Source organism: Lipophrys pholis (assembly GCF_963383615.2).
Source record: "Lipophrys pholis genome assembly, chromosome: 12".
Lineage (NCBI taxonomy): Eukaryota > Metazoa > Chordata > Actinopteri > Blenniiformes > Blenniidae > Lipophrys > Lipophrys pholis.
Window position 1 is genome coordinate 21,124,018 of NC_137641.1, and position 23,517 is coordinate 21,147,534.

Below are 23,517 nucleotides of genomic sequence, written 5' to 3' on the forward strand. Positions count from 1 at the left end.
GTAAAAGTTTCATATGTCATTTTAATAAAATGGCATTACCCATTTGCTCCGTATTTTGCGTGCAGTAGGCTGCTACACGTTATGCATTGAATCGAAAGGTGATTTATAGTCCGCGCTCTTGGTGAAACGCGTGCGCTCCGTGCCATGCGATTTTACGCACGTTTTTACTAATCAGCGGGGGAAAATCCCCCAAAACACGACGCAGGGTTCAACTTTGCAGAAGAGGCTTTTTCGCGTTTCATTTGCTTGAGCTCTTGCCCCAAAACATATCAAGGACAGTAGCAGAAGGGTCTGTGAAAACTCCGAAGAGCTGGGCTATATGAAGATCGCGACACAGTTGTTGCTTTTCCCTCGCAGAAATGCCAGTGCGTGCTGTGACCACCAGGTTCATGTACAAGGGACTTTGCACTATTCCAGATGTCCTCACCTACCGGACCCCTGTTAGCCTGCCTGAGGATGAGGTGGAAGGTGAGACCTGATCATCTTCTTGCATAGATTGTGTGTGGATTTTTATTTAAAAAATTTTTTTAAATGTATTATTGTATTTTTACACCTGAACGCGGTGCCCGGCTGGGAGACCAGTTCAGAACCCTGGACAGCTCCAGTCCAGATGCGCTTCTTTTCATTTTCTTTTTAGACAAATCAGCCTGAGCACTTGTCTGTCTGTGGATAGAAGATTTACCCTTGTAATGCAGATATTTTTGCTTCATGTTTAGGGTTCAAATGTTCTGGGACAGTCTGCTCTGTTATCACCTCTGTGGTTTCATCTTTTCGCCTGTTTTCTCCTTAATTTCATTATTTTTGATTTTTTTTGGCAGGATATGGATTTGTACAGATTTTGTTGACATTACTGAAGACATTACTCAAAAACCTGTATTACAGTTTCATTAGAGTGCAATTCACAATGCCTATCTAACCTTATGTCACATTGACATAACAATGTCAGTCAGCAGCATATGGTTTTACCATGAAACAAATAGGATTGAACAGACCTGAGAGTCATTTCTATTTCAACCAAGATCAAAGATTAAACAGCTTGATAACCCTTGCAAAATATTCTCCAACACAGGAGAGCCCTGGATGATAAAATAAGCTGTGATGACCAGCAAATTAATAACTGTGAACTTCTGAAGGTGAAATAAAACCCTGCTAAATTGGATGGATATTTAATATTGATTTGACAGTTGAATCCTCCATCGTCTTACATATCATATTGCAATCACTTAAAATGACCACACACTTTCCTTATGAGGCACCTGGAAGATGAATTGGTGCTTATTGCAACTCTAGCACCTCCTTGTTCAGAGTGTAATTTTTTTAGTTTTTGGCAAATGGGACTCACAATGAGAAAGCACAGCAGGCAACGGATGTGAACAAAGCCATGCTGACTACAATAAAGAGATAAGTCTGATCAGATCTGATAACACCAAGTCTTTTATGCAAAGAGACTTCCATTTCCCCTTTCTTTCCATCTGTAGGTTGCCCAGGCCCACAAGTGGCTGCCTGCCCTTGCTTTGAGCCACTCGTTTGACATTGAAAATCCACTATCTGCCTCAACGACATAGATTGAATTGAAAGGTTGGCAATGGAAAAGTCCAAATTTGTATAAACAGTAGAATGGTGCAAGTGTTGTGTGTTTCAGGGGAGGCTGTGTTTCCCCTGATGGTACACCTTCCCAGATAATGAAGAAGTCTTTTCAATGTAATTCACTAATTGAGAGTCATTAAACATTCAGAAGATAGCGAGTCAAACCACTCAACCAGAAAGTTATTTACTCCCCGGTAGATTCACTGAGCATGTAATGCCCTGCTACATTTACATGGCCTCCCACCTCAGTGGTGCTCATAGTAAACAGTGTTCTTTCTTTTGTCACTGAGCTCCACTGGCAGGTAGAGTGTGTTAAAGAGCACTTTGCTTGTAGTTGTTGAGGGAGCCAAGAGAGTCTCAGATTAACCTTTTCTATTTGCAGATCATCATCTGGTGTGGCAGTTTGAACAAGCAGCCTTTCACTTTACAGTATGGCTGCAATACCTTACAGAACATGGAAGCTGCAGCAAAGTGCAGATGAATGTGGCTGCTCTGTGAACTGTGATGAAGTCTATGTGTTTTTGAATCGGAACTGCTTTTCTTTGCATGAGAGCCTGGAAAAAAAACAAACTGCCTATAAATATTGTTTCATCCACCAAATCTTTAATTACTGCAGGGCAGACGTTCCCTGACTGCTCAACTGGTGTAATTACTCCCTCTCCTCATATTTATGATAATAGCTTTTTCCATGCAAGGAGTGTATGTATATTCCCAGTGTACTCGGACATGTGTGGAATAAGATGTGATTTCATTAGACTATATGTCCCAGCTGGAAAAATAAAAAACTCCATCCCCAAAATAAGGGGATATTTGGGTTGATATAATTTAGTCATTCACAATGCCATTCAGCCAATAACGTTTATCTCATGCTGCATCTTTTTACATAATGTGTGATTTGCTGGTTATCTGAACTCTCCAAAGTCAGCCTGACATCCATACTCTTAATCACCACTTAATTACACAAAAACTCATAATGGCTAGCAATGGAAGAATAAACATACGATCAGATGTGAGATTAATCAGTTATTTTTCATGGTGACACTGTTGCAGAGACATGCTGGAATACTCAGGGACAAACACAACGCAAGGACAGAAGGACCTTGCATCCCGTGCAATGAGATGCACTGCACAATGGACAGTAGATCAAACAAAGTGCCTCAGATAAACAAATTCAACAGCTTAGCTTCAGCTTCCCCTGGAAAAAGTCAATGGCAGCCGTGACTTGTACAAGACAATCAGCAGAAAGAGTCACACAACATGAGACATGTACAACGCATTTACCTGGCAAGCCACACTTAATAATGCCTGTACTGGGTTTGGTCCAGTAAATCAAATTCATACAAGGCACTTTATTATACAGTAGAAGGGTGCTACGGCCACATTTTTATATCTATCAATCCATCCAGCCATCTTTTCTTCCACTTTATCCACCTTAGAGTCATGGGGGATCGATCCCAACTGACAAGGGGTGAGGGCAGGTTGTCAGTCCATCACAGGTCTCAAACAGGGAGAGAGACAGATTCAAATTCACACCTACAGGAAATTTAAAATCACCAACTAACCTCCGATGCATGTCTTTGGACTGTGAGGAGAAACTAGAATACCTGGAGGAAACCCACATTCAAACTTTAAAAAGGTGAGGGGCTGTCCGTGATGAGAGATTGTTAATCACTTCACTACTAATTGAAACCTATCTTCAACTGATCTAATAGAGGTTTGCGCACATTTATGGAGCCTGATCTACTAATAGAGCACACTAAGGATAGAGTCTGACAGACGCACACAATCAATTTAACACGTTCCCCTTCATGACCATGGAATATTGGACACGTGTCCAAAAATACTGATAGGCGTATAAGCTAATTGATTAATGGACAACACTTGTGTGATTTATTACATCTGAGAATGTTGTTATTGTTCATTCTTGAAGTTATTCCCATGTGGAGGGACTCTAAAACCCAGAACCTTAAACTGAATGCTTCTCATTCCATGAGATGTCACTCGCTGTTTTAGTACTTTACTTGCAAAGCACAATGAAACCAAAAATACAATTTTCTTCCACGGGTGTGCATTCTTGGTTGTTCTATGCAGGATCATAGTAAATCATGGACAAAGTGTTCAAAAGTAGAGGAGAGGGAAGAAAAAATCTAGACATTCCAATCTATAATATCTATTTCTAACCTTTTCAGACAAAGGACTGTATTTGGTAACTTTATTCATTTGTTTTCATTTACATTGACAATCACATAATATACATGATCGTGAACTTCTAATTTTAGCCTCTTGTGCTTCTCACTTTAACATAAAAACTTAATTTGACATTGTGTGTCAGGAAGAAAATGCAAATCAACAACACAAAAGCATATACGTGGACACAAGCACTCTAGTGTTTGAAATGTGCTAATTGGATCACAGAAGAGTTTTCAATTGGAAATATATATTTAGAGAAAATAATTAAGCTACGAGTGGTCAGCTAAGTAAGTTTAACATATTTTCTTATTTGGACTGGCTTGGAAAATCAAAAAAATTAAAAATAAGATAATATTTTGTTTTTTTTTTAGTTTTTTTTAATTCATCTTAGAATGTCCCTCAAGTCCACCATCAAGGTTAAAATATTCAATTGATGAAAGAGACAGCCAATGCGTTATAAAGGGTTAACAATGGTCGGCAATCTGTTTCAGTATACGTCAGATATTCCAGCCACGTTTAAATAGCATACAACATACATGCGTCAAAACAACATCATCAGTTTTCAACCAATAACAGCTTCAGCTGAGACCTGATTCAGTGCTTTGAGCTGTGTGCATATCTTTATTTACACCCTTGTACTGTGTTGTTGTGTTTGTTGTGTCCAGCATACATATGCACTGTTTTCCCACCCCACACTGCCCTGTACAGACGACGTTCTCCCGTCTGCACCTTAGTTTCACAGATGTGGTACATTGCTTGTGTTAAAAGGGACTTTCGGATTGCATCTTTTAGTACTTACATTAAGTTGAAAATAATAATTTTAACATTAATGAATATTCCAGACGTTTACTCGACCCTGCTGCAGAGATGATGTATAAATCCTCATAATCCCGCTGTTTCAAAGCCTCTGGCTTATTAAATGGTATTTAATTTTATTTCAAGTTGTGTGTATGTAACGCTGACCAGTATTTTCCAAACCCTCAATACCAAACACATCATTGTCAGTGACAATAGAGAGGATTACAGACACCTGCACTGCAGTGAATGAAAAGGACATTGTCTGTGCTGACTGGGTTTCCATGCAGCTGATGAAGTGCTCACAGGTCTTAATAGAGCCGTACTTTCCAGGGAGCGTTTTTGGAGCAGATGGTCGCCGAGGTGGGCAGGGTCAGTGGCAAGGCTCCCTGCCCATTGCTTTGCCCTTGTGTCATGCGCCTGTCATAAACTCTGATATGTATTCAAATCATTACGACTGCAAAAACGACTGTACCTCTGACTCCTGTGAACCGACGCACCTGCTTATATGTTTGACTTTTACAAACTCCCTATCTTAACCCTGAATAAGGCTCTGCTGAATCTTAACCTTGAGTATTTTGTTGTTTGCTGCACTCCCTGTTGTGATTACCTCCCTCTGTAGCGTTCATTCAGCACAAATTGCACGACGCCTGCTACTTAAACCTTTAATGTGGTTTATGCATAAACAGCAGTCGTAACATTGTTGTTCCTCAACACACCCATTAAACATATTAACGCTATTTGGTAAATGCCTGTGTTCACATTATGCAATGTCTCGCCCTTTAATGAGTGCTGTTAAAACTCAGACCCAGAGCCAAGTTCATCCTGTTTTTGCATGACTGACAGAGAATACCTGTATACTCTGGACAAATGGCAGTCAAACCGGGTCTCCTCGGTGTGAGGCGAGGGTCAGTAACTCCACCTCTGAATTACCAGAACAAACTAAATAAAATCTTCATAACACTATAAACTGATTCGACCATGTCTGTGCTTCATTTTCTAAAACACCCTCTCTAACAATTTTATTTACAGTAAACTGGCCGACGCTTTAATCGCACACGTGTTGACATAGATAAGACTCTTGTTTCATGGCTGAGCAGTCATGACTTCCCAGCAGTGACACTGCTGGAGGTCTCCGCGAGCTTGGATGGCTCCTTGGTGCATCGCTGACAGAGGATGTGAACAATATTTATAGATCGCAGCCAGCAGGAGAATCCCCAAGACACTGAGCATTGTAGTCTAGTGTGGACTATTTTCCACTTTGTATGCAAAGCTGCCTTCTTTTGTGCTTACAAATGGAGTGCCTATTTGACTAATATTGGATGCAGAGAATACGGGCGCATTGTATCTCTTTTACTGAATTACAGCTGTCAGAGATTTAGACCCGTAATTACAGCTTTCAGAGTTAGTTAGTACAGATTTGTTGCCTTTTCTATGTTCGTTTTGTTTCTAACTTCCGACAGGACACGTGGTACCATCTTTTGCGAGAGTTGTAAGACAAATGTCTGGTCGTGAGTGAGGAGCTGCCCCGAGAGATTCAGCTTCAGAAAACAACACTGGTACAAAATGTTAATTATGAGACGGTGTCCTTACTCTCCCCTTGTCCGGCCGTCCACAACAGTCATATTTCATTTTCATCATCGGACTGGGTTGGCAAAAACTTAGACACAATGTTAAGTGATGAAAACATGTCCCGTTTCTGGATTTAAGAAAAAAAATAAAAAGTCCTATCTTTTAATGTCAACTGGATGCCAGAAGAGCTGCTTTTCAAGTTGCCCATGAAGCTCAAATTATATTACTACAGAATGTAAACTGAAGCTTGAAGTTAATCTAATATCACTGCATCACTGCAGGTCAAATTACTGAAAGACATGTGTAAGTACATATTTTGCATCTGCAACCCGATGCTCCGGAGACGAATGGAACTTTTTGGCTCTCCCGCAGTGGCTCTGTGTGGCTTCAACCAAATTATGTAGAAATAAACACATTATTTTACTTTCTTTTTCTTCCTTTCTTTTGTTTGAATTGACAATATTTCTGCAATTCAAATAAGCAGGATTACTGTTATAGGGGCATGGAGGTGCCAGAGGTTCAACCAAAAGTGTTCAGACCTCTAATTGGAAATAATCATTTTGCTTTTTAATTAGGGTATTCACAACTAATTCCACCATCTTGCTTTTGTTGGTCAGGATATTTGTGTCTCTGTGTAAAGAATGCATGTGACTTTCATTTTCTACTTTGAAATTTAAAATCAGGCAGGATGTGTCCCCTTGGTGACATTGTTCTTAGTGACAAAAGCAAAGAAAATATAATGTAAAAGCTGCTGTTACCTACGGTATGGAGTTTTCTCTGAACTAATCCATTTCATGCGATCACATTAGCGGCGCCGTGGGTCCCGAAGCCTTTCACTGTAGGTGGCTGATGTCAAGTTTCAAACCCCAGAGCTCAATAAGAGAGCCACTGATAAATACAAAGAAAGGTTGATCTCAGGGGAAGATAGCCTTTTATTCAACATTGCTAGTTAACTTGGTGTGTTTGAAATGTCTAAAGCAATGAGCAAGAGCACGAGAAGTCAAGCGGAAAGAGCTAAACAGCTGAATCCACGAAAACCTTTACCAAATATCAAAATCCATGCAGCATCAATTCATCAACCCAGTTGCCAGATTTCATGCAAATCTCCCAAGTGTTCCCTTTATTTTGACATCAATGTTTTTCCCTATAGACTTTACACTTGCGGATATAATATGTTTTCAATCATTTTGAGCAGAAGCCAAAAAATAAGCTTGGATTAAATGGAAATGGTTAATGTATAAAAATAGCTCAACGTAAAAATAAGACCACAACAGACTGATATTGGACAAAAACCCAATTAAAGACCAAAAGCAGAAAAAAACCCAGTCAAAGAAGAGATCAGTGAGATTAAAGCTGTACTGCTTGTATGAATTATGAGTAATCTGAGTAGAACGTTCAAAATGGCAACTGGCACTCCACCCTGATGTTAATAATCTCTCCACTAAAGAACAAGTCACGTGACTTTACCTGGGCCTTTAGAGAGCCGCAGGTTGGGATTTCAAGAGCATTTTGACTGCGGGAGTTGTTTTAGCTGCAGGGCTTCTGCAGCACATCCTCACCCTGTCTTGGGACTGTGTGTATTATCTGTCTAAACATAACATTCAAGGGGAGGTGTGAAGTGAAACTGTGAGATGATGGACTGATTTATATTTTCTAACAAGTGGAGACTCTGTTGTTCGTCTCTCCAGGCACATAATGAAGGATAGTGAACGTTGCTGCATCATGATGTATTTCTGACACCTTTAGTTCACATCAGGAACAAAAAAAACTACTTGGACAGCTTTGTGTGTACAGAGTGTCCTTTGACACATCCTACATGCATATGTACTGAATAATCACTCTTTTTTTGTGTTAATTTGTGCAGCAACATATGATGTCTCCGTCATAATGAAGCTCTGCACAGAGAATGAAAAGCTCTTACTCGTGTTGGGCAATGCGGAAGAGTCGGGAGACTCCAAGCAGATTAATTCATTGTTGATTTGTTACTAAATTAAAAGTCTTGCTTGCAACAAACTAATAAATCCCAGGATACACTGATGTTAATGTTCACTCACCCAGAGAATCACTTGTTTCCTCGGCTGAGACTAATAGAGTTGAACTCACTGGTTGGGAGAAGTTGGTGATGTTTTCATAGTCAATTCTTGGTAAATTGACATCATTCTGATGTGATTGTCCTTCATATCTGTTGAAAGAGCAACAATAGAGCTGGTTAACATGTATTTTCCCTCCTTCCATTATCAGACAGTGGGGTGTCATGGGTGTCATCATAGCATTATTGATGCACCCACTTGGGAGGGGCTCTTGGTTAATGAAAAGGCTCTGACTCATCTCCCACTGAATGTCTTTACCCTCCAACCAATTTTCAGGGAGTAACCTTTTCATAAGGTAACCAAGGTTATTTATCTTATCACACGCTCCCTATATCATACAAGACACTGTATTTTCTTGAAAACCATTCTTGATCATTTAATGAGCTTAGAGTTTCTCATTTATCAAATAGAAACACAAGAAACCGCTTAGCAGCTCTAATAGACAATACAAGAACAAGATGTGTTTGTGTGTGTGTGTGTGTGTGTGTGTGTGTGTGTGTGTGTGTGTGTGTGCGTGCGTGCGTGCGTGCGTGCGTGCGTGCGTGCGTGCGTGCGTGCGTGCGTGTGTGTGTGTGTGTGAATGGGCTTGAGACCAAGTAGAGGTGGAAATGTTCTATGTAAGTGAAGTTCGTTTACCATTTACATGATAAAGAGTGAAAAACCAGAGAAGCAGGCGCCTGTGTCTGCGTCCTTTTCATCCGAGCTCCAGGCTGCATCTTAGACTGACACAAATGATCCCGTTTGATCCTGAGTGCAATTAACTGAAACGCCTGAGTCAGCATTTGTTTCACAATTGACATTCAGGTTGTACACGCCATTGGTCACATGAATAGAGAGCTAATCTGATTTATGTCTGCCTAAATTTGACATCTGATATGAGGCCACCTTCCTGACTTTGACTTAATATATGAACTTTAATAAAGTGGCAACTTTGGTGGTAAACGCAAAGGCTGTTGGAAGTAGAGTTCAGTTGTGTTCGCTTGGTAACTTTGGACACTGAGGACTGCCCGTTGTTCTCCTCACTTTACTTCCTGTGGTGTAAAGAGACTTCTTCATCTACCGCCTGCTGTAGTAACTCCATTATCGGATCGTTCTGTGTCGTGATCGTTACTGAAGGTTAGGAGGGTATTTTGCGGTGAATGGGACCGTCACAGTTGAGCTGGAGGATGCTTTTCTTCAAAGGTAATGTTTGTATTTTTTTTTCTATTTTAATGTTTAGATGGCGGAGTCTGCCTCCCCTAAAACTGTAATAAAACTTTTCTTCTCCCACATGTTAGGATATTATGGAAGATTTCTGCTTTAACTGATTTTGGTGGAAAGAGTACTGAAAATATGTGTTTGGACTGTGAGACAAAACTGCAGAACTCAAAGTCCATTTACACACGGAGGGAGAACATGCAAACTCCACAGAGGAAGGCACCCACTCTGTTCGAGCTGGGGACATTGTTACTGCGAGGTAGTATTACTAATTACTACTGGTGAAACCACATTCAATCTTATAAAATATAAATTCCAAGATATTTTTTTGTTGATTTTTTATTTGTGAAGTCTGCATTGATCAAACTCATTAAATGAAAACAAACTGCTGACATATTTTAAAAATTAATATGAGACATAATGACAGTGAATTATATTTTGTTGTTAAATTGAGGTAAGGTCACGTAAGGTTTTAGGGAGGAAATCCCTCTTGAAGTTGAGCGTCTCGTCATCAAGACTCAAGGTTGGCAGTTTAATTCCAGTTTCCACCTGTTTATGCGTCCTTGAGCAAGTTATTACTGAAGCACATAGCGTACCAGACATCACCATCAGTGTGCGTGCGTGCGCGAGACTGATTATGTAAAGTACTGCGAGACTGCTGAAGTGGTAAAAATGCTCAATTTATTATAAAGAGACGTTATACAGCATCATCCCTCTGAAAAGGTCAGCCTAGTACCATGTTAAACTTGTCATGTGGTGTAAATTCCATTTTCGAGGGTTCCTCATTGGTTTAGATGAAAAGGCTTTATTGGTTTTATTGTCCAGGCCAGCAGCGCTGACCGCTCTGCCAAAGAGCAGCTGTGGGCATCTTGGCATCAACTGTTATCATGACCCTTTTTCATGGATGTTTTCAGCTGCAGCCAGCTCCAGTCCCTGTATCAGTCAGTCAGAAAGGTCAACAGGATCCCCCGGCCCTCATGTTCAGTTTGAGCTCATTTGGAAGGTCAGCGGACTTTTATATCCCGAGTTTAAATCTCACATGATTTTCTTTTATGTCTGAGATACATCGTTTATATTCCTATAATGAGCATTTTCTGTCTTTTTTTTTTTTTTTTTTTTCCAGGAACATAGGAGAAATTTAGGATCGAGCAAAGGAAGGCAGATGAGGATGTGTGTCGAATGGATAAAAGACATTTAGTGGTTGAACCATTCCAAAAACAAAATGACCTGAAACAAACAGCTCACATTGAAGAACAGATAAATGTTTGCTATCCAGGAAACAATCAGCATCAATTCTGTGTTGGCAGATGTTGGTCTAACTTGCTGTGAAATTATCGGTCAATATTTCATTTCCCTGTTGACTGAAACAGTTTAATGAACTGTTCATATTGTTTGCTCCAGTAAAGGTCTTGTTCCAGAGTTAATGCAATTAGATGGAATATTATTTTTCTCCCCTCTTTTGGCTCAAGAGACCAAGCCTGTAAACTTTTGCGATACCGGATGCAGTGAAGGGCACCATTGTGTTCAAACTAGCAAAAACACAAGGCAGCAAGAAGGAACGATGATCAAAAACAACATATTTCCCCATGAAGTTACCTCCCTCTAAACAGCAAAAGGATATGAAGTGTGTGAACTGCCAGAAACAGAAGTACCTTATTCATTTGTCAAAGGTGTCCACAATGCCAGAACACATTTATTTGAACCATCCATAAACCTGGATTCAATAAACAATGCTGTCAGCAGCAGATTTGTCCCTGACTGCAGCGGTGATCAGCGATAAGTCTGGAGTTAGCGTGAAACAAGAAATTTCAAACTTCATCATGGAAATTTGCAGTATTCATAAAAACAAACTGATCAATATAGTTACCAACTGAGATACAATCAGTCGTAATTAAACTTGTACAAAGTAAAGATGCTTTGGCTCTACTTTGTCAAGCAATGCTGTGACATTTAACCTGCTTTGTTCGCACTTCCTGTTTTATTTTGTAGCCAGACACTTTGCGCATGTCTCAGTCTACTTATGCACTCACTCACCTATTGTTTCTCAGGTTGTCTTTTTTTTTTCAGTTTGAAGTCATTCCAGCTTTTTTCCCCTCGTGAATGCTTGCTTTTGTGGTTTTAACTTGCCCTTTGGTTTTGGAATTTGTCTTGTGGATTTTTGTGCATGACCCCTGATTCAAATAAATAAGTTTGAACTTTTTGGATACTAGAAATTCTGTACCTGCAAGTAAGTGTCTGGGTTTCTAGCAGAACCACCTCCTGATATCAATAGCAAAAATACATCTCCAGCACTACAGGAAATTCTGTTCACTTCAGCCAAATAACAGTTTATTGTCTCGGTTGTTATTTTTCTTATGCTTTTACAATGCACAGTGGTGATGGATGGATGATGGATGAACTGTGATACATATTTCAATGTTTACTTCAGTGCCCTGTCCGGGATGATTACCACCACATTATAATTGTTTTATAATCTGTTTTGCTGTGTCCGTCTTTGCAATCAACCTCCTGACGGTTGTTTCCATTTCACTTTGTTCTAATCTGATGATACATTCTGTTGGACTCACTTTTATCGTGATCGCCATTTCTCAAAGGCACATTTTTAATAACCAGTGTGCCACCATTGTGTCATCGATGCCGATTTTTTTATAGCATTTTTACAGCCATTTTATTTCAATTGACTTCAGCAATAAGAGAGATTTTAGAAATGTGGAATAAGGAGGGCTCCTCGCTCCGTCCACAGAAATATGCATAAAGGTAACTGGGTTTTACTGGTTGGGCACATATCGCCACTTGTACGATCTCTGCACTTTACATGATTACACACACAAGGTGCTCACACAACATTAGGAGTGACCTGGATTCAGTGTCTTCAACGCTGGTGAGGGCGAGATGGGGGGTTGAATCACCAACCACAGTGCGTTGGAAGACAATCCACTTAACCAAAAGAGCCGCCCCGCTGAGCTCCAGCCCCCACAATGCGGTCAAATAACTCGATAGCATTGCCCTGACATTGTTCTCTTCCTACCTGCAAAAACAGGCTCAATGCAAAAAAGTGTTTTGCTCCTGGACCTTGGTGACTTGCTGCTGCAGCAGAAAGCCTTGGCTTTAGATAATTGAGCAGTTGCACCCTCACAGCGCTGCAAGGTTACTTAGATTATCTGATGGAGGACTCCCAGTAGAACAAAAGCCCAGTCTTTCTAACATTTTCAGCACTTTTGAGGAAAAGATGAAAAACTACCGGAGCGCAGTTCTATGGTATTGTATTTTCTATATGTGAATGGGTTAGTTATTGAGGGGAGCGGAGCCAATTACAAAGTGGGATTTTTAGTTTATCCTTCTGCCTGTCTTTAAAACAATAAATAAATCAAACTGAGAAATGTTTTATTTAGAATGCTTGTTCTTAGATATGTAAATGTAAAAAGTGGGTTTTATATTATATTTAATCATAAACATTGAACATTGATCAATTTGATGGGAGAAACTTCATGCCGGATTAGGAATATACTGGAATAGATTAGTCTAACAACCACAAAAGCAAGGATTATAATTACGTGTTCATACTGTAAATCAGTTTTATTTCTCATTGTTCATTGGCAAAACATATACTTATGTTCCTTGTGGAGGCATCTGCAGATATATTTTTATCAATATTCAGTCTTCCAGGTGTGGAACGATCAGTAGTCCAGCCACTGCTCAGCTGGCTCAGTGAATTCATTATTTGTCACTGACACTGGAGGTCGCGACATTGAATCCAGGATGTTGCTGAAGGTAGATAACAAAACCTCAACCGGCTCTGCCGGTTGTAATTTAGACAAATGTTTTGTGTCTTACATGTCAAGGTGCGGTACGGACGGTGTCAGCTGTCCAGGAGGACTTTATAGTTTACGGGCCCCGGCCGTGCCTCTGGAAACACTTCCCTTTATTTTGACACTGCGCTAATAGACCGCCGCCAGTTGAGCCAGTTTGCATGCTACCGCTAATAAACTGCAGTCAGTCGTGTGCACAAGATGGATGACCCGCGCTCAGCCACTGGTGGACTCGCATGCAAATCGTGTTTGCCAAGTGACATACATGCATACAAATTAATTTTCTTCATTAGCAATATAGAATGTAAAGAAGTTTAAAAATTCCTCTTGCTTATGAATTCCAGTAGCAGTTGTAAGACTGAAAACTAAAACTGGAGCAGAAAACGATGCAAAACGTGAATGTTTGAGATCGATTTAGCTCATTTTCATGCACTTTGCTTTTCTCTGCAAACAATTTTTTCCGGAATTAATGAATTGACGTAAAACCCTCCATTTTACCTAAATGTATTATATCATTGATTTTGATTTTATTCCATGCTTCATCGGTTCACGTGACTGCCTGAGTTTCCATTGAGTAATGTTGTGTATTTGAGGATCTACATCAAAAAGAGCCGGCGAGGTTCAGATTCTTTGATGTGCCACTGCTCCTTTTCACCACTTCAAACAGAATACAGATGCAGGCCGAGGACAGGAGCCAAATGGCAAAGTTGATGGATTATTTACCAAAAGTTGCCGGTAATTATAAACCCGCGTACATGCTCGCAAAGCTTCGGTCATGTTGTGACAGTGATAACTTATAGATTTGGCTAAATGTTGACTGCTTATGGCAGCGGGACAGTCTAAGAAGGACCCGTTCTGATTGTAGCAAAGGAGTGGAGCTCATTGGACATGGAGAAAAAGAAAAAGGCATAAAAATACTTCCGCTGTTCAAACACTGAATGTTCAATGATGCTTTTTTTTTTTATCACAAATATAAACATCGAAGAAAGTGGGATTCTACTTTTCAAGATATGACTCAGTTACAGTTCAAAGCTTTTCAGAAACACATTTTTAAACTGCTTTAAGCTACTTTATTTCCTTCTGTATTCACGTATTTCAAACCAACATCGTGAACTGTGTCAGCATCTCACAGTGCGGCGGTGCAGGTGATAACATGCTTGTTCTCTGCCTACTCCTTCTCCGCAGAGATTCGTGAGGCTTTCAAAGTATTTGACCGAGATGGGAATGGCTTTATCTCAAAGCAGGAGTTGGGAATGGCCATGCGTTCGCTGGGCTACATGCCTAATGAAGTGGAGCTGGAGGTTATCATCCAAAGACTTGATATGGACGGTGCGTCTGACGTGCAGTATCTCTGTTTCACACACACACACACACACACACACACACACACACACACACACACACACACACACACACACACACACACACACACACACACACACACACACACACACACACACACACACACACACACACACACACGCTCTTTCTCTTGATCTGTCTGACGCCTACTGTGGGCCATTCATGTGACGTGTTTGTGTTTCCTCAGGTGATGGCCAGGTCGGCTTCGAAGAATTTGTCACGTTGCTCGGGCCTAAACTGTCTGCGGCGGGAATGCCTGATAAGTTTCACGGAGCGGACTTTGACTCTGTTTTTTGGAAGGTATCCGCTGTCATCAATTCAGTCCAATCAAGTCGAGATTAAGTCAAATGTAACCGCTCAAATATAATTGCACTGAGCATCATCATCGATTGGATTGTTGCTTTATGTTCAGGCAACCTTGACAAACCCCACCGCTCTGATAATTGCATTTTGCTTATAGAGCAGCCTCACTCCTCTCATTAAATTACATCATCAAATAAACTATTCTAATCTCTGATTTTAATGAAAATGCAAGAGCTTCTATTTATCGCTGACCTGCAACTTTTGTGCATCACTGAGGGGCATGGAGGCGGGGGTTCTTCCTCCACTAATTAGACCCTCTCCTCTGTGTTCTCTGTGTTCCCAGTGCGACATGCAGAAACTGACTGTGGATGAGCTTAAGAGACTGCTTTACGATACTTTCCGCGACCACCTCACTATGAAAGACATCGAGAACATCATTATGACCGAGGAAAACCACCTGAACAGTCCAGAGTCCCACGTGGACATCGACAGTACGCCCCAGCACAATGTCATTTCATTTACAGACATTATTCTATCTATTTGTTTGCTCAGCTGAAACTCAGATGTGCTGTTTTTCTTTCCTTTTCTCAATCTTTCCACAGCAAGTCCAACACAACAGGAAAAGCACACGTGTGTGCGGAAAAGCCTGATTTGTGCCTTCGCTATTGCATTCATCATCAGCGTCATGCTCATTGCAGCAAATCAAATGCTCCGCAGAGGGATGAAGTGAATATACGGTGCCAGCTGGTTTGCAAATGGATTTGAGGAGGGACACTGGAAACAGAAAGCAATTTCTAACCAAAACGTTTCTTTCTTCGTCTTCTTTTTTTTTTTGTCCTATTTACTCATGACACTCATGGTGATGCTTCTCTCTGTGAAGGATGAAATGATGTCATACTGTGGCTCTGTTGGGCCACTACTTCATAGCATATCACGGTGAGAAGAGGGAGCGAATGAAAGGCATTTCAAGGGCTGATTTGCGTCGTTTAGAGTCACATTGGCTCAGATTTCTGATATATTACAAGAAATTATGGGAGGAGGGCCGACCACAGCTTCAACGCTCCAATATGTCAGAGTGAGGTTTGTGCTTTGAAAGCGTCTATGTGGTGTGAGGAAATGTGTTGTTCTTGAAAACGTCTGGCCTTTAGAAAGCCACAAATAATGACAGCAATATAAAAAGAATGGGCTACGAAACATGTCATTTTAAATAACGAGCTTAAAAAAAACAAACTTGAGACAACAGAGACTCCTGTCGTGTATGTGTCAGTGATATAGAAATACAGCCCACTTTAGTTTAATAAACTTGGCTGAAGGAGGAAACGTATTGAAATAGTGCTGCTGGTACAAAACACAGGACTGCACACTGAAGATGTGTCACCAAAGGACTGATGTTTTACCATGAAATGTTAGAGACATTCATTGTCCTCAGAGCGCTGATGATGTTTGGTGTCACCCTGATTTTGCCTCTAAGACCACGTTGAGATTGACATATTTCTTGGGAAAGCCAATGTTGTGTAGAACATCAGGTTATCTCTACTGTCATCACTGCCACTGTGACCATATTTCTCAAGTTAGCAGATAGTTAAAGCACGATTTTGCTCAATTTCAACCCCGCTAAGATGAGGCATGGCTGCAAAATCATCTTTTTTTTTTTTTTTTTTTTTGTGCTGCTTTAAGTGAACACACAAGGGGGGGGGAAGACTCTGTCAGGTGTGCTAATTTGTTACTTACAAGCATTAATCATCCATATCATATTATGTAGCCTCGCGTTATTATCATCTGACAAATCCCAGCTTAACTCCAACTGATTTGAAGGCCACACGAGAACAAACGTGAGTAGAATTGAAAGCCTTTTGGCCAAACTTTCTTCAATGAAAAGTGTGAAGATCCCTGGAGAAAAAAAAAACTGTATAGGAGACATCAAACTACCTACAGCTGAAAAGGGAGGAGACATCGAGAGACATCGAGACTGCAGTCAGGTAGGGGAGTTCGGGACAGCTGTAGCATTTTTGACATTTCTCATTTGCTTAAATCTCTTATGAGCCTTCAACATTTGATTCGAAACCCACCAATAGAGACGCGTGGAAAACAGTATGTAAGCTTCACAAGTGAAATTGCAGAGAATTCAGTGGCATCAAATATGTCATCACCTGAAGCGTGTTCCTTTCCCCCCACTGAAATTAATCATTTCTGCTGGTCAATAAAAACCCGGGTTTGTTTACTTAAGACGCTACAGTTTTCTTAAGATTCACGAGTTCATTAATTCTTTTATTGGTATTTCTGGCTGAGCTGCTTGGGATCGCTTTATAATTCAAACAGATGTTTTGTGAACTGAAATGTGAGCAGCTGTTGATTTAAGAATCACACCCAAAGTTCATTAAACTTCCAGAATTTAAGACATTACACAGAAGGAAAACATAAAACCCCCTCGGAAGAGGAAAAAAAAAAAAAAAAAAAAAAAGGATTAGCATAGAGGAATGTGTTTTTATGTGAAATGCCCAGACTCCCAAGAATAATGATGTCTTGATCACCAGACAACTGATGAACATGTTTTATAGTCACAGTCTACCTACCATGCATGCATAGTGCTGCTGCATAATTCAAATCTGTGCATTTTAGGGCATCAAAATGAGATTTAATGAGCGACAGCGGAGGACAAGAGAGCAGCTGTCAAATCGGATTTAGCAGCGACAAGTTGTTTCAAGACGTTTTAGAGTTTAGACAAACCTACGTAGTAACTGTAACATTTATAGCAAATGAATATGAAATCATTCACATGGCACACTTGCATGTAAAATGAATTAGAAATAATTGTGTGTTTTATGTGCGTGAGATCAACTTTTTGGAAATCTGATGTATGTGTTCAAATAATTATGCAATTTGTAAAGCGATCGTTGCAAAAAAGGAAAAAAAAGAAAAAACAATCTCAGTATTTGACATTTTCTTGTAAATGTCGATTTATTTATCTTTTGTGGATGTGCAGACAATATCTAAATAGTAAATATTTTGCAGTATGCTGTGAACAATAATTTAACATATCATGAGAAATGTTGTTTTCTGGCTTTTACATGGACCACCAAAACAATATATTGTTTAAAGTATAACATGATTATATTTTCTTACCTCGATAAGTAAAACATTCAATCTGTGATTTTATTATCAATGCAAGCATAATGTTTTGTAAAAAAAACACACTAAAAACATAAAAAAAATAAATTAATTAATAAATCAGGTTTCTGATATATCATTTCCAGATTGACTGGACATTCAGATACGAGTTCTTGTGTGTATTAAGATCATGCACTCACATCAACTTTTTCTGATTTGTTAAGATTCATTTTTCTGAATGTTTTCTTGAACAAATATTTGTCAGATCTGACAAGTTTTACAAAATGCTATATATTTTTTCTTGCTCTTTTTATCTTAAAGGTTATCAAGGCTATACAGCAAGAGAGAAAGTATAAAACACTGAGAATCATTCTGGCAATAAAAAGTGTACTTTGTCTCGTTTAAATATGAATATAGTAGCTGTTTGTGTAAAACCTATTTATATGACATCACATTACCTCTTCATGTTAACATATCATGTAAGATAAGGTTTTGTGTGAATGTAAACGATAGTTATTGTGCCAAATCTTAATTATATAAGCAAATATTGTCCTATTCTCTGTCACAATGTTTTATTGAGAAGAGTTTTTGTTGACTTTGTTGTCAAATTGTCTTAATTGTTGTTACTGATTTTATTTGGACTGTGGATGTCTTCTGTTTTGTGCCTTTGTCATTTGAAAGTTAAAAAAAAGCACTCTTGTACTGTTGAGGTAACTTCAAAGACTTAAAAAAATGGAAAACTTAATGAATGTGTTGCAAAATCTTGTTTTTTTTTATTATTTAAACAAGCGATAAGTAACTTAAAAGCCAATAAGTACTCTATATTTCCCCCTTTTTATTTTTAGAAGTCCCTTAAACTTACAAAAATTGATTGTACTGTCCAACTGTGTGACATTATCAGCTATTTCAGTGATAATATCCTGCACTGTTTTGTTTCTGTAATTGTTACTGCACATGTAGAGGTTACTGCATCAGTTATACACTAATGTATGTGGTGTGTAGATGCATGTAGTCCAATAAAAAAGTGCAATAAAGACAAGAGCAGTTTTCTGTGCTTGTGTATAAAAAAAAATAAAGCAATATCACCAAAATTGTAATGTACTTGGATCTAGTCTTTCACATTACTGCCAAGCTCTGAAAGAGCATTAAAGAAAAAGAAAACAGATTTGAGTTCACGAGAAATGTTGTGATTATTTAGTCATTTCAGAGAAGGTTTGTTTGTGTATTTATTGTTTCTCTTTCTCGCTGCCTTTGTGAGTGAAGTTTTTGTTTCCTGGTCCTGCCATCACATACCCTGATGCCAGCCTCGTGTGTGCAGCAATCAACACGAGCTCAAAGGTTTTATTTTTAATACCCAAAAAATTGCAAAGAACAAAACTTCATTGTCCATGCCAATCCATTTATTTCCAAATATTTACTCAAAAATTTGAATCAACAAATAAAAAAAGAACCACTGCTTTCCTAAGCTTCATATAATACGCTGAACAAATTAAAGTTTGTTGGTGTAAATCGATAAAGACCTTTCTCAGCAGCCTGATTAGTGGATGGTGCTCACTGAAAACGAAAACTGAGACGCTTATGGCAATGAAAAAAAAAAAAAAAATCCTAAAGTTTCATCATGTGCATGATCAGTTTGTCAACCCTCCTATTTACGAGGTGAAAGAGAAGCTTCTATTGGCTGGGTTGGGAATAAAAGAAGAAAATAGATCAGTAAACTCCTCTGGCAATACAAGACAAAGAGAAAAATAAAACAAAGAAGCATTTCCATCAGCTCAGTAATCACTGACTCCTTGTGGGATGGGATGACATCAAATGCAACTCCTCAAAGGAGTCTCACTTTAAGGCCACTCGGCGGCTGATCGTTGCAGCACTAAATCCTTTGTCACCCTGATGTTGTGAAAATGTCAGTTCATGTAAACGATGTGTGGAGCCTCTTTTGCAAATCGATGCAAATACTTTATGCTCACGAGCTTTTTATTGTCCGATCCTCTGTTAAATACCAAACAATGGAGATATAGCCGATAATGTGCGGACATGCAGCATCACAGTGTCATCTACTGCAACAGCCGAATTAAGATTTTCTGAGGTATCCCTTCACGCGTGCATCTCACTGTGAGGGTCTCTTAACCCCACTCAGAGTCCACTTTGACTTTCCATCCGCCTGGAGGAGGAGGCAGAAGTGAGGGTGGAAGGTCAGGGATGGAAAGGAGCTGTTGAAGGATGTCACTTTGTGTTTGACCCTCTTCACTGTCTTCCTCAGTTTTTGGATCTCTGCAGTGATAAATATTTAAACGGTTGAATTAGAAATCGGCTGGAATGATCATTAGTCATGCTCACCATGTCGAGCTAAGTGCTGAAACAAAAAGACCATGCGTACCCTTTGCTAGTGAGAGCCAATTGCTTCTTTTCCCTTCTCGACAGCCATTCCTCTATACTGCGGTCGGGCATGAACGTGTCCTCAGAGTCCTCTTTGTGCCGTCTCTCATCTGGGAGAACCGAAAAACACCACTCTTTATTGCCCAGCACTCACGGCAACTAGCACTTGGACAACCCGAGATCCAAAAAGGTTTGAAACAATAATGTTGGTGCCGTCAAAGTCATGATGAAAACTGAAAACCACTGAATTCATATTGCTCCTATACAGAACAAGACTTATTTTAAAAGAGGCTTTACACAGGAGAAATAATTAGAAATGGTAACACATGGGTCCACAGGTTTGAATAAGCAAATATGTTGTGTTGGAGTTAGTTATAAGACATTAAGCCACAGCCGCTTTAACGTATTTGATTATTATTAGCCAGTCGACAACACCAACGACTGGTTCCAGCTTACCTTCCACAAGCCTTTTTAAGTTATACAGCTCCTCTTCAGACATGTGAGAAAACCTGCAGTTTGGACCAAAATCGCAAAATCCTACAAGAAATAATTGAAAAGCATTAAAAAAAACAATTATCAGATTTTTGTTTTTTAGCAAAAGGTTGGTTCAACTGTTCTGTTACCTTTTTGGAGAAACTTTCTGCATGGTTTCTTTGCCTGCTCATCATACAGAATAGCTCCGGAGTCTAGGGAAAACAATATTTATGCATCCATGAAGATGGTTTATAATCATCTTCGAACATAAACAGAGAGTTGGATAGGGAATATGAGAATATGGAATGGAAAAGATGTTTGTTGAATCATAACCTTAAACACAGACTCAGGACTTCTTTTTTTACTGTGAAAAACAAAATTTCTGGGTACAGTATCCCTGCCTGGTTTTGAAACGGATCATTTGACCAGAATTGTTGCAAACACTCCAGGTCTCACCTCGGAAATGATCAAACCAGGCTTTTTTCGCCCTGTGATGTTGAACACCATTCAGATGCTTTTTCCTGTTGTGCATGTTGTCCTGAAAGGACCGGTCACAGTAATCACAGTAGTACCTCCTCCCCATGGTGCAGGTTTATGTTCAGACAAGCAATATGCTCCTATTAATACACCGAAAAAAGAAAACACAGTCAAAAAGAAAGAAATATCACCGAAAAAGACAAAGAGGGATTGAAAAGGTGAATAGTGTCATGAGAGACACCACATGACTCATTGACAAATCAAAGTCCTTAACATAATAAAAGACAAAAATAACAGCATGTGCATACTCTAAACATGCCGTAAGTTTATGTAATGCATTCACACTTTAGAAGAGCTTGGGTGCATTTTGACTGTGTGTAGTTTAGCACCAATTCTCATTTCAAGTGGATTGAATGTGTTTGTTTCCATTATTTGCTTCTGTGTTCTAATGTCACACATGACAGACAGATTTGTTGTTTTGATTGAAACCGAAAAACACTAACAAGGAAGACACAAGCTGAAATTGGCAGCCTTGTAACACGAGGAACACCAAGAACATGTGGCCCTCCACAAGTTTGTACCTGTCTTTTGTTGCCATCTGCTGGTTTACAAAGTGCTTCCTAAAGCTTGGAAATATGAGGGCATGAGTATTGAGTTTTTAGCACATGTGTCTATATAGTCATTTGGTTTTCATTCTTGCATGGTCAAAATAAGTTTTGTTATTCGGAATTTTGTTTAAGCAAAAAAGTTGGATCCATGTTTATCTTTTAATTTCTAAATAATTATAAAAATACAAAAAGTATATACAAAACAACAATGTATAAAAGCATAAATAATTCCATACTTCGATGATAGGTTTTTAAAATGTCAATGTTTTTGACGGAAACTGTGGGGAAAATTATAATGTTGCAGATTGTTGAAATTACTTTTTTTGATATTCAATATTGGCACTGACGGGAAGGCAATTTGATTTGACGTGTTTGGGTGTGAACACTGGTGATATTTGCTTACATGTAATTCAAATAGGCATTGTTCCTGTCTTGTTAAGAATACTATTTGGTAACGTTATAAAACTTCACATATTGTTTTAATTTACATTTTACAAAGCGCCTTAACATATGGAGGACTGGGGTTGTTTGATTTATTAGATTTTGTTTTGTTCTTACTCCCTCATATCACACAGTTGTAACGATTATTTGAGCATTAGATCCTGTGAGATTTCCTCACCAACTCACTTCACTGTCAAGAATTAAGTTTCCACATACATTGACAAAATACGCCCATAAATATTTCCCAGTGGGAGTAAAAAATTAAGCGACAAAGCACATACATTACCAGAAAGAAATCCTCCTTTCCGTGAAACGCGTCCTGCAGAGTTGAGTCGTGTTTATTTTCACTTCCGCCTCTGACGATGACGTAAATTACGTCAACATCCGCTCCTGCGCACTGACGTCCTCATCGACATGGCGCTGGCGAAATCCGTCTACAACCTCCTCTTCAGGAGAACGTCAACTTTTGCTGTAACCATCATGGTTGGAGCAGTTTTCTTTGAGCGGATATTCGACCAAGTCGGTGATACTGTGTTTGAGCAGATGAACCGCGGGGTAAGTGCGTCCCGTTGCGTATTATTGCCTCTGACCTTGTAAACAGAGGGCGAAGCGGCGCCAAGGTTAGCTTAGCTCTTCCCGCTAACAGTGACACTGTCTCGTCCTTTAGTAACGCGTGTGGATTTGTCTGTTTTTATATTTACACATTGTCCATAATCTAACATTTGACCTTATTATCAGAAACTATGGAAAGACATCAAACATCACTACGAGAACAAGGAGGAGGAATAGAATGCGGCCCAGGGTTGTACGAGGCTAAAGTGCAGCTGGGTGTCACACTTCCACTATCCATTCTTCCTGGACTCCTCATCTCAATCTGTCTGCAGTCATCATGGACATTAAGCTGAAATCCCTGTCCAGCTGAGCACCCGTGAGAGCTGCCCGATGGTCCAGACCACCGTGAAGATGGACTAATGGATCCCTGTTCGCATCGTCCCCTTCCCTTGTGATTGTTTTGCCTTCATGTCCCTCCCAGATTGTAAATTGTTAAATTAAACACATGTAAACGTCTTTCAGACTGTGCCGTGTTTTGAGTTCTCACATCGAACATTCGAGGCATCCCTCGATTAT

The 23,517-nt window shown here is 39.5% G+C and overlaps 3 protein-coding genes across 4 annotated transcripts; 2 read left to right on the forward strand and 1 right to left on the reverse strand.

The window, feature by feature from the left end:
* Window positions 1-359: 359 nt before the first annotated feature.
* cabp7b (calcium binding protein 7b) lies at window positions 360-15,635 on the forward strand (the record flags this gene model as incomplete). The annotated part of the gene is made up of 5 exons (XM_080476246.1): window positions 360-468; window positions 14,426-14,569; window positions 14,790-14,902; window positions 15,249-15,396; window positions 15,508-15,635. The coding sequence occupies 5 exons, from the start codon at window positions 360-362 to the stop codon at window positions 15,633-15,635; spliced, it is 642 nt and encodes a 213-aa protein (XP_080332372.1).
* A 3,195-nt stretch (window positions 15,636-18,830) lies between these two features.
* On the reverse strand, window positions 18,831-22,762 carry zmat5 (zinc finger, matrin-type 5). 2 transcript variants are annotated; one of them, XM_080476966.1, is made up of 6 exons: window positions 22,671-22,762; window positions 21,320-21,480; window positions 21,013-21,075; window positions 20,846-20,926; window positions 20,391-20,499; window positions 18,831-20,284 (listed from the first exon to the last, which is right to left on the reverse strand). In XM_080476966.1, the coding sequence occupies exons 2-6, from the start codon at window positions 21,444-21,446 to the stop codon at window positions 20,137-20,139; spliced, it is 528 nt and encodes a 175-aa protein (XP_080333092.1). In that variant the 5' UTR covers window positions 21,447-21,480; window positions 22,671-22,762; the 3' UTR covers window positions 18,831-20,136. The 2 variants fall into 2 exon arrangements, with proteins under 2 accessions (XP_080333092.1, XP_080333093.1); XM_080476967.1 differs by having other exon boundaries at window positions 19,400-20,284; window positions 22,676-22,738.
* A 5-nt stretch (window positions 22,763-22,767) lies between these two features.
* On the forward strand, window positions 22,768-23,457 carry uqcr10 (ubiquinol-cytochrome c reductase, complex III subunit X). The gene is made up of 2 exons (XM_080476968.1): window positions 22,768-22,944; window positions 23,128-23,457. The coding sequence occupies exons 1-2, from the start codon at window positions 22,804-22,806 to the stop codon at window positions 23,176-23,178; spliced, it is 192 nt and encodes a 63-aa protein (XP_080333094.1). The 5' UTR covers window positions 22,768-22,803; the 3' UTR covers window positions 23,179-23,457.
* Window positions 23,458-23,517: the final 60 nt, after the last annotated feature.

Excerpts from the sequence above, each read along its gene's own strand:
- zmat5 (XM_080476966.1), bottom strand. The coding sequence starts at position 21,446 with ATGGGGAGGAGGTACTACTGTGATTACTGTGACCGGTCCTTTCAGGAC. Across the intron at positions 20,927-21,012 it reads CAGAAAGTTTCTCCAAAAAG|GATTTTGCGATTTTGGTCCA; the intron begins GTAACAGAACAG and ends TATTTCTTGTAG. Across the intron at positions 20,285-20,390 it reads TTGGCTCTCACTAGCAAAGG|AGATCCAAAAACTGAGGAAG; the intron begins GTACGCATGGTC and ends TTATCACTGCAG.
- uqcr10 (XM_080476968.1), top strand. The coding sequence starts at position 22,804 with ATGGCGCTGGCGAAATCCGTCTACAACCTCCTCTTCAGGAGAACGTCA. Across the intron at positions 22,945-23,127 it reads TTGAGCAGATGAACCGCGGG|AAACTATGGAAAGACATCAA; the intron begins GTAAGTGCGTCC and ends CCTTATTATCAG.